The sequence below is a fragment of the Saimiri boliviensis genome, chromosome 20 (assembly GCF_048565385.1).
Source record: "Saimiri boliviensis isolate mSaiBol1 chromosome 20, mSaiBol1.pri, whole genome shotgun sequence".
In the NCBI taxonomy this organism is placed as follows: Eukaryota; Metazoa; Chordata; class Mammalia; order Primates; family Cebidae; genus Saimiri; species Saimiri boliviensis.
This window is the reverse complement of record NC_133468.1, coordinates 30,799,411-30,814,361: the sequence shown is the minus strand read 5'-3', so window position 1 is coordinate 30,814,361 and position 14,951 is coordinate 30,799,411. Positions and strand designations below refer to the sequence as shown.

Here is a 14,951-nt window from a genome sequence, read left to right as displayed (position 1 = left end):
ATATTTGTATAAGTTATTAGATTTAGATCAAGGTTCATTTTTTTGTGGACTATGGCTGTCCAAATGTTCCAACACCATTTTGGGAAGGTGGGCATATTGTCAAAAATCAGCTGAGCATATTCTGTGCATCTACTTCTTATTGTTTATTCTGTCCCATTGATGACTGTGTTTACCCCAATATCACACCACACTGTGACTCTAGTAGCTGTACAGTAACTCTTAACATCATATAGAGTGATTCTTTCAACTTCATTAATTTACATTTTTAGAATAGTTTTAGCTTTTCTTGTCCCTTGCCTTTCTATAAAAATTTAGAATAACTTTGTGTCTCCAAACAAACCTGCCATAATTTTGATAAGAAGTGAATTAAAGAAGAGGTGTCCAAATCTTTTGGCTTCCCTGGGCCATAACAGAAGATGAATTGTCTTGGAACACACATAAAATACATTAATCCTAATGATAACTGAGAAGCTAAGAAAAAAAAAAAGGCCCATGTATAGTTTTCATTATATCTACCACAACAGATAAGCAAAAATGTCCTTGCATAATAATCCTAATTATGCACTGCCCCGTTTAGAGGGTCTTTTAAAGTTTTTGAACAGTTCCCAAGTTTGCAATCACTGATATAGAAAATGTACATATCTAAGTTAAAAAAACTTCACTACTTTTTTTGATATTTCTTATTATAAAAGAAAAGAGGGCAACAAAAAAAATGAATGCATCAATATCTGGCTTGATGGAAGTAGCTGCAATTCTCGGTGAGTTATCAAGATGCTCATCAGATATTTTGGTTCTAATTTTACTCTTCATGTGCTTCATCCTTGAAAATAGTTGCTCACAAATGTAGACGCTGCCAAAAAGCAATGAGATGAACAAGGTGTGATTGTGAAGCGAGGGATATTTGTCACTGGGAAGACAGGTCTTACAAAAGTCCAGTAAAGAAACACAATCACATTTTTCTTCAAGTTGAATGTCAGACTGCAGCTCTGGGCATTCCATTTGAAAATTGGCAGGTAACATATTTATGTTAATGGAAAATGGAGTCACAAATATACCAAAATATTGATTATTTTTTCAGAAATCTTGAAATTCCTGTTTTCAAATTCCTGTATCAAATTGAAAAGCAAGGCTGCATATTTTTTGCTGTTCACAGGACCGTGTTTAGCCAAAGTGTCAAAATGCATAAAATTGTTTGCCTTTATTTCAACTTGCCATAATTTCAGTTTCATTTGGAATGCTGTTATGGTTTGAGACACTGTATTGTTAAGTTGATTTTCACCTTGAAGACACAGGTTTAACTCACTTAAATGGGCCTTCAAATCCACTAAAAATGCTAAATCTGTAAGCCAGTTTTCACTGTCAAGTTCTGGCACAAATTTCGTGTTTGATACCATAAACGGCTTGATTTCATGTCACAAAGCATAAAATCTTCATAACATTTTGCCTTGACTTAACCACGTTACTTCTAAAAAGTGAATGACGTTGCTAGAATCAGCATCCATACTTTTAAGGAATTCCTGCAACTAGCAATGATGCATTCCCTTGGCCCTTGTGAAATGCATAGCCTTGATGACAATTTGCATGATGTCATCCATTTTTAAAGCTTGTGTACATGGATTTTCTCGATATATTATGCAATAATACTTGATCAAAGGTGAGTTTTGTGTGGCAACTGCATCATCTTCTATTAATTTTACAAATCCTATGCTTCTACCTACCAACACCAGGGCACATCTATAGCTATATCTAAATGTTCACAATGGACAAAGAAAATCACTTTAACATATTTTTGACTGCTTCGAATAAATCTCTTAAGTTGTGTCTTTTAATAGCACACTGACATTTCTCTTTCTTCAGTGACATTATATTCATCATCAATAGTCTAATAAAAATGGCAAGTTGTGACATATCTGTAGTGTCAGTGCCTTCATCAATCACCAAAGCATAAAATTTTAAATTAGCAGCTTTACTCTCCAGATGTCTTTAAATAGATTTCCCAATTTCTTCAATTCTCCTGGCTACAGTCTCGTGGGACAAACTGATTTTAGAGATACCATTTGAGGTTCTCAAGACAAATAATATCTACCACATTTTCGATACATTGCTTAATAAACTCACCATCAGTAAATGGTTTTTGTTTTATTTTTTGCTATTAAATTTGCTACTACCCCATAACTAACTTTTACAATAGAGTTTGTTTGACATGTAACTTAAAAAAATTTTTTTTGTGTTCAAAAGACAGACTTTGTTTTTTTTTTCAGTTCTGCTATTTTTTCCTTACATCACATTCCTTGATATATACCAAATTTGTCAGCATGTTTTTGCATATAATCCCTCTTCAAATTGTAGTCTTTGAAAACTGGCACAAATTCCAGAGAAATTAAGCAGAGTGCTTCACTATTTGCCTCAACAAGAAAATTGAAAAGAAAAAAAAAGTCATTTGTGCACTTTTCATTGAACAATCTTCCTTCCTTTATAATTTTTCTTTTTCAGGGTTCTATTTTCTTTTTAAGACCTTGTGGAAGCTATGCTGGAATTAAAAACTTTATAATAGATAAGCAACTATATTTACTTTTATTATGAAAATTTGGGCCAAGCCCGGTGGCTCATACCTGTAATCCTAGCAATTTGGGAGGCTGAGGCAGGTGGATCATCTGAGGTTGGGAGTTCAAGACTAGCCGGACCAACATGGAGAAACCCCATCTCTACTAAAAATACAAAATAGTAACCAGGCGTGGTGGCACATGCCTGTAATCCCAACTACTTGGGGGACTGAGGCAGAAGAATCACTTGAACCTGGGAGGCAGAGGTTGCAGTGAGCCAAGATTGTGCCAATGTGCTCCAGCCTGGGCAACAAGAGTGAAATTCTGTCTCAAAAAAAAAAAAAAAAGAAAGAAAGAAAGAAAAAAAAAACAGATAAGAAAATGGAAAGCAAAGCTTAATAATCAAATAAAAATACTTACACATCTTCTAAATAATATTAAACACCTATCATTTACAAAGATATGTTGAAATATTATTGATAATCACTGTGTTTTACTTGCCAAATTGCCACAAACACACCTAATATCTGATAGTGTCAATTCAACTGTCTATGATTGGAAGATAACATACACTGGCAGTCGCACATCACCATAAAACTGAATCCACACATTCGTACAAATGGTGAGAGTGTCTGCTGTACAGCAGTGCTCTGCCTTGTCCAGAATACACACTTGAATACTTTGTCACAATTCACTTTACGTGGAATCGCAATAGAGTCCTCTCACTCTTTTTTTTTTTTTAATTTAATTTAATTTTTATTTATTTATTTATTTATTTATTTATTTAATTTATTTTTTTTATTGCATTTTAGGTTTTGGGGTACATGTGATGAACATGCAAGATTGTTGCATAGGTACACACATGGCAGTGTGCTTTGCTGCCTTCCGTCCCCTCACCTATATCTGTCATTTCTCCCCATGCTATCTCTTCCCACCTCCCCACCCCGCCGCCCCTCCCCCATTTCCCCCCAACGGACCCCAGTGTGTAGCTCTCACTCTGTTAGTTAATTTTAATGTTTTTTCATTTCTTCTGGCCAAACTGTTTGCAATTATAGTGCAAATTATGGATAATACTCCATTATTTGTGGATGTGACATCCTCTGATTATCTATTCCATTCCATTATCATCTACAAAGTTTGCACTTGCAAATCACACAAATTACAAAATTAACCAAAAAACTGCAAAAAAAATCTCAAAATGTTCTCAGAAAGTTTCCAAATTTGTGTTGGGCTATATTCAAAGCCATCCTAGACTGCATGAGCCCTGCAGGCCACAAGGTGGACATGCTTGAATTAAACCAATAGAACAATTTAAGGATAATCTGTATCTTTCTTTACTATGTTTAGTCTTTCATTCCATGAATATAGTATGCCTCTCCATTTCTTTAGCTTTTATTTCTTTCCTTGACATTTTGTAGTTTTCAGCACAGAGATCCTGTACATCTTTTGTTAGATTTACACCTTAAGTATTTCATTTTTGTTGAAGCAACTGTTAATGATATTGTTTTTCTTATATTTTCAAATATTGAGTGTTATGTAGAAATGTGAATAATTTTGTTTGTTGATCTTGTATCCTACAACCTTGCAGAACTCACTTATTGGTTCTAGAAGTTTTTTTATATATTCCTTCACATTTCATACATTGACAATTATGTCACCTAAAAATAGAGAAAATTCTATTATTTCTTTTCCAATCCATATGCCTTTTATTTCTTTGTCTTGTCTACCTTTTATTTCTTTTTCTTGTCTATTGTTTTAAGACATCCAATATCCTCTTTAGTATGAATGTTCAGAGTGGGCATTTTGAATTGTTCCATTTTTGAATTGGAAAAAACCATTCAGTCCATCATTAAATGTAATTTAGCTGAATAGTTTTTTATAGATTGTCTTTATCAAATGAAGGAATTGTCTTTCTCTTCCTAGTTTATTGAGATCTTATCATGAGTGCTAGAAGTATACATTTTAAAACAAAACATAGCTATGGAAGATAAAAGAAAGTTCCAAGCATGCTGGCTTAATAGGCCAGCCCCAAGTTGGGAAAAACAATTACCTCTCTTTTCCTTCTATGTAAGAATAAAAAATTAAGAGAAAGGAATATTCATGGAATTGCATTTTCCTTCAAAACATGTTCCTAATCTTAAGGATTACCTACTTAAAAAAAAATTACCATGTCATGGCATCCCTTCTTCAAGCTGCCCATGCTGTAGGTGTATTAAAGACAGAGCTGGTCTGAGGCAACATACAGTCTGCCAAGGCCAGCTGTCTATCTGTCACCAATCCTTTTCTACCCTGCACACTCCTGGGGAAGACCTAGGTCTTTTTCCTGTCTACTCTACTGGAAGAACACTTGCCTACCACGTGGAGCATTTGCCCCTAAAAGGAAGACTGAGATATAGAGGCTGGAGTTCACACCAGATGGCTGGGTCTCCCCACTTCCACTCCTGCCCCACATACACTCAGAAGAGGCTAGGCATCTAGGATCTCTATTGAGCATCTTGAATATAGCCTGCCATATCATATACACTCACTAAATATTTGTTAAATAAGTCATGCCTCTTCAATATATTTTGTACAACCATTAAGACCTCCACAACTAATGTGAGACAAAATGTTTCTGCTTTGAACTGTAGCCTATTGGCCCAGTGGGACTCATGAAAAGTGCCATCACTATAGCTCAGGATGAAGAATGGAAGAGAATACGATCATTGCTTTCTCCGACCTTCACCAGTGGAAAACTCAAGGAGGTATGAAAATAACATGTGTTTTTATTAGAAATGTAAAGAATAAATCTGGGGACAGGTAGAAAGTAAGATCACAGTTCCTTTCCAATGGATAGTCCACTAAGTTTGAGCTTCCTAAAAATGGTCTTTTATCTTTATGTACAGGAAAGACATCACAAAATTTGTTATAAAATGTCACTTACTGCTTCATGCTGTGGAAAGCCATGTCCTTCTGGGACTTAAGAGTATGCACATTTAACTAGAGGTAGTGATCTCTTTTGTGCTTAGATGTTCCCCATCATTGCCCAATATGGAGATGTGTTGGTGAGAAACCTGAGGCGGGAAACAGAGAAAGGCAAGCCCATCACCGTGAAAGAGTAAGTAGGAGCAGAACCATGGGGTTCTGAGCTGTCATAGCCCCTCCAGCTGCCTGCCATGGAGTTGACAGTCCCACTGTTGAATTACTCCAATGACCAGACAAAAGCAGGGCAGCATTGCAACTCTAAAGAGCCGTCTAAGAGGGAGTGACTCCCATGAGGAGGCAAGACAGCAGGGAAAAGGGCCTTCTCTCCTATGTGCAGGAGCCGGGATTTACTTATCTGTTAACTTGTTACCATAAATATTCTGGGAGATTAAATATATACTTTAGAAATAAAAAAAAAAATTTGTATCAAAGTTTTGAATGTAGTGGATATGGAACAGTGGGTAAGCAAGCATTTGGTACTTGCCTTGCTTTCGGTAGGGTAAGAAAGTTACAATGGAGAACCTGGAACAATTTCAATCCCTTAATGGTTTTTCTAAGGATATCAGCAAACTATGAAATATTAAACCTTCCTACCACTTCCTTTTCTTCCAATCTCAAAAGAGAAAGGGTGCTAGAAACACTATGGGTAGGGCAACCCTATCATTAGCTGTGTATGCTGGTATATGCTTGAATTCTTCAGGAACAACAGGTGTAATCTGAGCCTCTCCTGGGCAGACTTCAAACATGTCATCACTCAGCTACAGTTCCCCAAATTAATGTTGGAGAGATCTATTTTTTTTAACCAGAATATTCTTGGTTCTTAGATTTTACAAAATTGATTCTGCTCTCAGGGCAACCTAAGGTCAGAGAAGCTGGGGGTAGCGGGATTTTCGAGAGCTATAACAGGGAGTGTAGAGAATAAAGAATGATATTTATAGGAACTCAGAAGAGGGTGCTGCTCTTCTGTAAAGTGCTGAAGAGGAATCAGCTCTGGGCATAGAGTCTGTAGTCAGACAACGTCACCTTTCTTGAATCCACTAGGGAGAGTTAATTATTCTACTCTTGTCCTGTTGAAGCACAGTGCTTACACATCTTGTATCATCCACTCTCAACACATGCTACTGTAGTTGTCTGATAATGGGTCTCTGTCGTCCTGTGATTGGGCTGCTCAACCTCAGAAGTGAGTCGAACTCAGCTCGGTGTCTCCATCACCCTTAGTGCAGGGCCACCTGCATCACCGGCACCCAATAACCACCTTATAAAGGAGTGTGATGGGAGATGATCCAGCAGATAGTTCTGAAAGTCTGTGGCTCTTTACCTGTCTTGACTGGACATGTGGGTTTCCTGTTGCATGTATGCTTGAAGAATGGTAAAGAGGTGCTGATTTTAATTTTCCATGTCTTTCTCTTCTCAGCATCTTTGGGGCCTACAGCATGGATGTGATCACTGGCACATCATTTGGAGTGAACATCGACTCTCTCAACAATCCAAAAGACCCCTTTGTGGAAAGTGTTAAGAAGTTCCTAAAATTTGATGTATTAGATCCATTATTTCTCTCAATAGGTATGTGGACTATCATTGCTTTCTCACCCTCTTTTAAAAAATAACTGCTTTCGTAACATATAATTCATCCACTTAAAATGTACAATTCCATTGTTTATAAGAATCAGAACTGTGTGACAACCATTATTGTAAACTAAAACACTTTTGTCAATCTAGAGAACTCACATATTTCTAGCTATCAACTGCCCACCCCACCCCCACCACAAATCCCATCACCCTAAGCAACCAATTGACTTTCTGCCTCGATAGATCTGCCTATTCTGCATACTTCATAGAAATTATATCATTGATTTTTCTCTGTTGTTTCTTATTCTCTATTTCGTGAGTTTGCACTTTAGTCTTTGTTATTTTCTTTCTTCTGCTGGCTTTAGGTTTTGTTTGCTCTTCTTCTAGTGTTTTGTAGTATAAACGGAGATTATCAACTTGAGATATTTTCTTCTTTTAAATTTAGACATTACAGATACAAATTTCCCTCTGAGGACTGCTTTGGCTACATCCTGTGTTTTGACATATCCTATCTTCTTTTGGTTTATTTCAAAACAATTTCTTGTTGCCGTTTTGATTTCTGCTTTGACTCAATTGTCATTTAAAGCTGTATTGTTTAACTTCCACAAATGTATGAGTTTCTCTATTTTCTTTCCCTTATTGGTTTCTAGTTTTATTCCATGGAAGTTGATGTATATATGCTGTGTTATTTGTACCTTGATTATCATTTCCTGAATGGTATGATTAATTTAAGCAGCACATTATGGCCTGATTAAACCAAAAACCCTAGTACAATACATAAAGGCTAAGAGGGCAGGGAATTTAATTCTGTTCCTTTGGTCACTCCAAAGATGCAGAAGGTACCATTGATCTCACTGCTGTAGTGGTGGTTTCTATGGATAGACCTGCCCTTGCTTAGTCACTGGCCTGAAAGAGGGGCAAACATGATCAAAGGAATGGGTTCTAGTTGAGAACCTGATGTTCTTATTCTTATTACTGGTAGAGAAAATTATAATTGCTCCAGGTAAATTTTGCATTTTCATTATAATTTCCTTTTGTTTTGTTTTTCCTACAGTACTCTTTCCATTCCTTACCCCAGTTTTTGAAGCATTAAATTTCTCTCTGTTTCCAAAAGATGCTATAAATTTTTTAAGGAAATCTGTAAACAGAATGAAAAAAAGTCGCCTCAACGATAAACAAAAGGTAAAATCTGGTGGTGGTTAAATGATAGTGTTTAGTTTTTGATAAATTTAGATTTTATATATAAGGTAGTGCATGCATCTGTATTTTAAAAAATAAAGACAGATGACTTATGTTTAGAACAAGAGAAGTCATTTGGTAGAAATAAAGAAGGAGATTGGGGAAGGAGATAAGAATAAGTCAGAGAGACAGCATTTAAAATTTGATATCAGACACAACAATTAGTATGTCATGACATAAACAGTATTGAGATACAACTTTACCACTTCTCTTCCCATCAATAAATTGTCAAAGGATAAAGATTCCTGTTTGAAAATATATTTTACTAGTATTATGCTTTCCTCACAACATAGATTGGCAAAGAATCATTTCAAGTCCAAGCCTGTTATTTTACTTATTCTGCAATGAAAGGCCCAATCAGGCTACCTGCCAACTGCTGACATGTAGTGTGTGGTAAATTTGAGTGCTTCACAGCCTGGAATGAGCAGGGGTCTTTTCTGAGAATTGAGATTGCAAGGCTGGCTAACTCAGCTTTGCCTTCATGAGCCCAAGAGGCCAGCTGAAGGATGTCTGCAGGTCAGGGAGGTAGGACCAGGTAACTCAGGTGTCAATGAAGATTGTATAGAGTCTGAGAATGTTGGAGTATTTGAAAACCTTCCCCAAAAAAAGCTACTGATGAGTTCGGAAAATGTCAGGAGATTAATCTATGTAGACATTGCTGAAGAAGATGGTAGAAAAATAAAAGATCCAGGACTTCCTCCTGGGTAAGTAGTTATGACCACAGATGGAACTGGCAACTCTTTGGCTAGGAAGTTGTGTCCAAAAGACAGAAAAGGTGAGCAACAGGGAGGGCAAGAACCAAAAAGCAATTGGACATGATAGCTAGATTGGTTTGAGAAAAACATCCTTCTTTCCAAGAATTTGGATGAATGTTTGTTTCACTGGTGACTCAGGCAACACTGTCAGACTTCTGATCTTCAAGAAACCATAGGGAGGTTTAAGGAGAGAATTCAAGAAGGGAGGTTGACTACTGCACTTTGGATTTACTTCCGGCTGCATGAGTTACATTCTGTCAATGAAATTTGTCTTTTGGCTTCTAGCACCGAGTAGATTTCCTTCAGCTGATGATTGACTCCCAGAATTCAAAAGAAACTGCATCCCACAAAGGTAACCAAGGAGTGCTTCTGGGGGCTACTGGTGGGGACATTAAGAGGGAGGTCCTTGCTCTGAAAATGTGCAGGAAGTATTCGAGGAAGATGAGAATTTCTGCCACATAGCAGAAAAACACACATTTATATGTTGTAAATGGTAGCTGGAGGCACTTTCCAGAAGCCCACAGGAACAGCCATGTTCCAGGCTTGAAATAACCCTAAGCAAACCTAGAATGCTTGGTGGACAGTCAGTGGTTTGTGGATCACCTACATGAGATCAAATGCCGGTTCTCAGCCTCCTCCAGATCCACTGAGTGAGAACCTCTACTTGGAAATTTATATCAAACATCCCAATCAGAAGGCACACCGTCCCAGTAAGGGTGATTTCAACTGGCAGTACTTGATGAAAGCATGTTTGCCAGGTTAATTTACTGCGAAGTTTTATTTTTTGCTTTGAAATGGATAAGTAATTAATGGGGGAAACCTCTGAGACCATGTAAACCTTGTCTTCAATCTTTTACCTACCAGTTTTATAAGCCACAGATGGTTTTGACTGAAATCATTATTACTAGGACAGTGGCAAAATGATAAACATGGTCAATTTCAAGATACCAAGATTTGGCAACCATCTCACAAAATTCCCGAATATGTAACAATTGGTTCTAGAGAGCAGGACTGGGTTGACTCCAGCATATCACTTTAAACATGTCCATGTCTACATCTACTTCTAGTTATCTATTTATCTATATATCTATCTAAATATCTATAATCTATCAATTAATCTCCTACCTATCTCAATAAACCTTGCTGTGATAAAGGAAATAGTCTATCATTTCACTCTTCCACATGGAAATCAGTAGACACATACGGCTATTGAGTATAGGACATGTGGCCAACGCCACTAAAGAACAATTTTTAAAAGTATTTCATTTTAATTGAATAAAATTTGAATTTAAATACCCATGTGTAGATAGTGGCTACCAGAATGGACAGCAGAGCTACCAACTTTAAAATTATAGTTCAATTTCAACTCACTATAATGGGGTTCAGTGTAATTGAATAAAATAATTGGATGGTTGAATTTACCCACAGTACCATACAGATATCCTCACTGGTAAATCACAACTCTGTAGAACTTTCTCATTCTCATTTAATATTGTGTTTGGTTGTGAATTACATGGTTGCAGCAGGCACCACATTTATTTCTGTGTTCCACATCTCCAAAGGTCCTAATCAAGTCCTCATCAAACAGACTAGTGATGGACCATCTTGACCTTCTCTCAAGAGAAATATCAAGAGGGAGGCCAACCTGTAATCACAAGAACTTCTGCTATTTTAATGCCATTCATCAGACTGCAGTCAATCACCATGCTTCTGGCTTTTTGTCTATCTCCGCAGTTTTGTACATCCTGAGATAGTCCGTTTTGAGAACTGTACCCTAGATCTTGTAATGCCTGATGCCTCTCAAACATGTAATCCATGCTGCTCAAGTGAGGTTGTGCACACAAATCACCACATCTCTTCAAAGTTTGGATTTTGATTCAGTAGTTCAACAGTGGGGTTTGAGATTCTGCATCTCTAGTAAGCTCCCTGACCCCAGATGCATCTGGTGCTGCTGGTCCATGAAATATACCTTGAGTAGCAAGAGGTGATCTGTAGCTCAATATTTGTCTTTCAAGTTCCTTCAAACATACATAGAGAAAAGGTCCTAAATATTGCAAATTTTTTCAAAGTTTGTCAAGCTATCTTGTAGAAAATCAAATTTTTCTTGGGGAAAATGTTACCCCATATTTACTTACAGATAAAGTACTTTTAGGAGCATTCAAGGCACACTCCCATAATGCCGAGTATGTCAGACAGAAACGCTCTCTCTGGAAATTACAGAGCAGTGCTGGTGCTGGGATGCCATGAGGAGGAGGAGATGGCCCACAGTCATGTAGACCATGGGAAAACATGGATCAAAATGATTTTGCCTCATTCTGGCTCTGTAAGGTACACATCAGAATGAAAACCACCCCCAATGTGACTCTGAATTGCTTTTCTGTTTTTTCCTCTTGAGATTGGAGAGCTTCACTTAGATGTCATCTAAGCTGTGATGTTGTACATCAACCTGATTTATCTAAAATGTCATTCCTCTCCTTTCAGCTCTGTCTGATCTGGAGCTTGTGGCCCAATCAATTATCTTCATTTTTGCTGGCTATGAAACCACCAGCAGTGTTCTTTCCTTCACTATATATGAACTGGCCACTCACCCTGATGTCCAGCAGAAACTGCAGGAGGAAATTGATGTAGTTTTGCCCAATAAGGTAGGTGGATGACCCCTGGAGATGAAGGGAAGAGATGATGCCTTAGCAAGAATGCCTCCTCACCACTTCCCAGGAGAATTTCTATAAAAAGCATAATCAATGATTCTTTCACTGACACTATGTAGGAAGGCTCTGAGGAGAAAAACAAAGGGAGAAACGTAGAGAATGGTTGTGACTAGCAAAACTATAAGATCTTTGTAAAACAGTACTGGCCCTGGTTCATCTGCTTTCTGTTATGACAATAATGCTAAGTTAAAAACATCCAAAAACCTCAGTGGCATCCAACAATAAGCATTTGTTGCTCACACGTCTGGATAGTGAGCTCTGCTGACATTGGCAGGACTGGCTCTGGTCTGGCTGTGGTCTGACAGAGCTTGGTCCTGGGTGTGCTGTGCAGGCTGACGCACCTCTGCCTCATACCTGTCTCATGTTCCAGTCAGGTAGCTACTGGTGAAGAAGCCAAGCTAGGAACCAGGGTTTCTGACTCCTGAGCTGAACTCTTAACCCCTACAATATTGCCTCCCAAATATAACACCAAGTACTAGGTGCATATCACCCACACAGTTTTCTTTTCTTTTCTTTTCTTTAATTGTACTTTAAGTTCCAGGGTACATGCAGAGATCTTGCAGGATTGCTGCATAGGTACACACATGCCATAGTGGTTTGCTCTCTTCATCCTCCCCATCACCTACATCAGGCATTTCTCCCAGTGTTATCCCTCTCCAACCTCCCCGCCCCCCACTGTCCCTCCCCTAGCCCCCAGAATTCTGCCCAAACTGGGATTCTTTTTGGTGTGAAGAGACCTGGCCTCTGGGGCTGAACCTGGTGTGGCAGTGAGGCAGACACAAAGGGATGTTCCTCAGAGATTGCAGTCCAGGATTGAAGCAGCAACTAGACTATTCCAAAAGGAGAGGACGGGGCTGAGTGTGGGGTTCTATCCTCTTCATAACCTTAACTAGAACTCAAACTGTGTGACTTGGTAGCATCCAATCAAAATTTATTTTGTCATATTTGTGATAGAAAGGAAAGAGTTTACCCTCAATTTTATTTTTTTTTACCCAAGCTGGAGGGCAGTGGTGCAATCTCAGCTCATTTCAAACTCTGCCTCCCAGGCTCAAGCCATCCTCCCACCTCGGCCTCCTGAGTAGCTAGGACCACAGGTACATGCCACAATGCCTGGCTAACTTTTGTATTTTTTATGGAGATGTGTTTTCACCATGTTTCCCAAGCTGGTCTGGAGCTCCTGAGCTCAAGCGATCAGCCTGCCTCAGCCTCCTAACATGCTTGAATCACAGGTGTGAGCCACCCCCAACAGCCTATCCTCAAGTTTTTAATGGAGTTTTTATATAATATAGTGTTTCTATCTAACACACACACATATATATATATAATCAAAAGAGTTACCAAGTGGGACTTTGCAACCAATAATCCTTGTGTAGAAGAGATCTGCTCCTTTCCCTGTTTTTCTTTCTTGGTACAGATGCGTGACCTCTTTTTGAAAGGTGACAGTGTCTTTTGTGTATTTTATTTGGTGGTAATGGTCACAGCCTATTAATCACATTTCTTCCCATGAGAAAGAAAAATTACTACATGGTCATGCTAAGGATTTCAGTCCCTGGGGTGAGGTTGGTCCTGAATATCTCCTACATTCATAGCTCTTCCACACATCTTGGTAGGTCACTGAGCACATCAATGGGCATGACAGTTGTTAAAATACTTTACAAATGCTACAATCATTTACCAGTAGGAGTTATTCTCTAGAGCTCATAACACTTCAGTAATACTGCATGGAATGAGTTGAAAGTTAATTCAAAATCTCAGTTTATCCAAATCTGTTTCATTCTTCCCAGGCACCTGCCACCTATGATGCCGTGGTACAGATGGAGTACCTTGACATGGTGGTGAATGAAACGCTCAGATTATATCCAATTACTATTAGACTGGAGAGGGTCTGCAAGAAAGATGTTGAAATCAATGGGCTGTTCATTCCCAAAGGGGCATTGGTGGTGATTCCAACCTACGCTCTTCACTATGACCCGAAGTACTGGACAGAGCCTAAGGAGTTCCGCCCTGAAAGGTACGAGGCTTCAAGGAAAACGGAGCTCACTCTGAACCAGGCTGATTCAAGCATATTCTGCTTCTCTTAATCTACATGACAACTGTGTGGTTGTACAATCATTTGCTTGTAAGTCTTTTTATCACAAAAAAGTGGTAATTGTCAAACTTCACAAACCACAGACAAGAAAAAAATGAAACTACAGCCATCTACAGTCCCAACACATTAAAATGAAGATCGTCAATTAAGTCCTTGTGGGCATTTTTCTATGCCTATATAGATTTTTTAAAACTAGAATGCTATCAGTTTTTATTTGGTTTGAATTGCTGCTTACTTTATTTAACAGGAAACTATCCACTGACCTACACTACTATAAGTGTGTATATGTTTGTGTGTGTGTATATACACACACACATACACAATATGTATATATATATACATATTGCATATGCCATAAACCATTTAACCATGATGTTAGTTCAGGTATATAGGCATTTCATTCCTTGCAGTTTTTTCTATGCTGTGCCCTTTAGCTCTCTGAATTTAGCAGCAACTTTGAAAAGACTCTTACACATTCCATTTTCTTTCAACATTGCTTGCTGTTTCCTCTGTGGTAATTATAAAAGTGCAGGCTGAGGTCCTGAGAAGTCCTCATCCCTAATGGTTTAAGTCACTTCCTTGAGGACACAAGATAGCACAGGTCCTCCTGGTTCTGTCTGTGGCAGTCCTGTGCCAGCTCCCTTATACTCTCAGTAGACATCTCATACACTCCTCCTTGGAGGTGTCTTGAGCATACTCTTCTGGGAATTCAGGGACAAAGTCAGGCTTTGGGCACAGTTGGCACTCTAGACATAGTTGGTGTTTTCCCATTATTGTATTATTAAGCAAAATTTAGAATGAAATGTTTAGGGTACTGGCTGGTGATTCAGGATGCTTGGGAGCTAGACTTTCATTGGCCCCTACCTACAAGTTTGCTGATGGCAGGGACCTTGTCTTGTTGGCCATGGTGTCCCTAGTGCTAGCATAGAGTCTGCACATAATACTTGTTCACAGAGTAAGTCAGAGCTGACCAAGTTCTCTGTTTTCTGGGGTAGAGGACTTCATATTTCCTGCAAGCTCAGTACTTTCACCTGCTGGGGCTGCACTAATACAAAATCAGAGACCACTTGCTGTACTTCACTTT

The 14,951-nt window shown here is 38.4% G+C and overlaps 2 protein-coding genes across 2 annotated transcripts in view; one reads left to right on the top strand and one right to left on the bottom strand.

Moving 5' to 3' along the window:
• ZSCAN25 (zinc finger and SCAN domain containing 25) overlaps positions 1 to 14,951 on the bottom strand; it is a 174,442-nt gene that overhangs the window by 107,722 nt on the left and 51,769 nt on the right. The window lies entirely within an intron of this gene.
• Positions 1 to 14,951, top strand: part of CYP3A90 (cytochrome P450 family 3 subfamily A member 90) — a 36,352-nt gene that overhangs the window by 17,351 nt on the left and 4,050 nt on the right. The window contains exons 5-11 of the mRNA XM_039460312.2: positions 5,174 to 5,287; positions 5,552 to 5,640; positions 6,922 to 7,070; positions 8,131 to 8,258; positions 9,356 to 9,422; positions 11,552 to 11,712; positions 13,563 to 13,789. Of these exons, the coding sequence (XP_039316246.1) occupies positions 5,174 to 5,287; positions 5,552 to 5,640; positions 6,922 to 7,070; positions 8,131 to 8,258; positions 9,356 to 9,422; positions 11,552 to 11,712; positions 13,563 to 13,789 (935 nt within the window). The remainder of the gene's footprint in view (positions 1 to 5,173; positions 5,288 to 5,551; positions 5,641 to 6,921; positions 7,071 to 8,130; positions 8,259 to 9,355; positions 9,423 to 11,551; positions 11,713 to 13,562; positions 13,790 to 14,951) is intronic.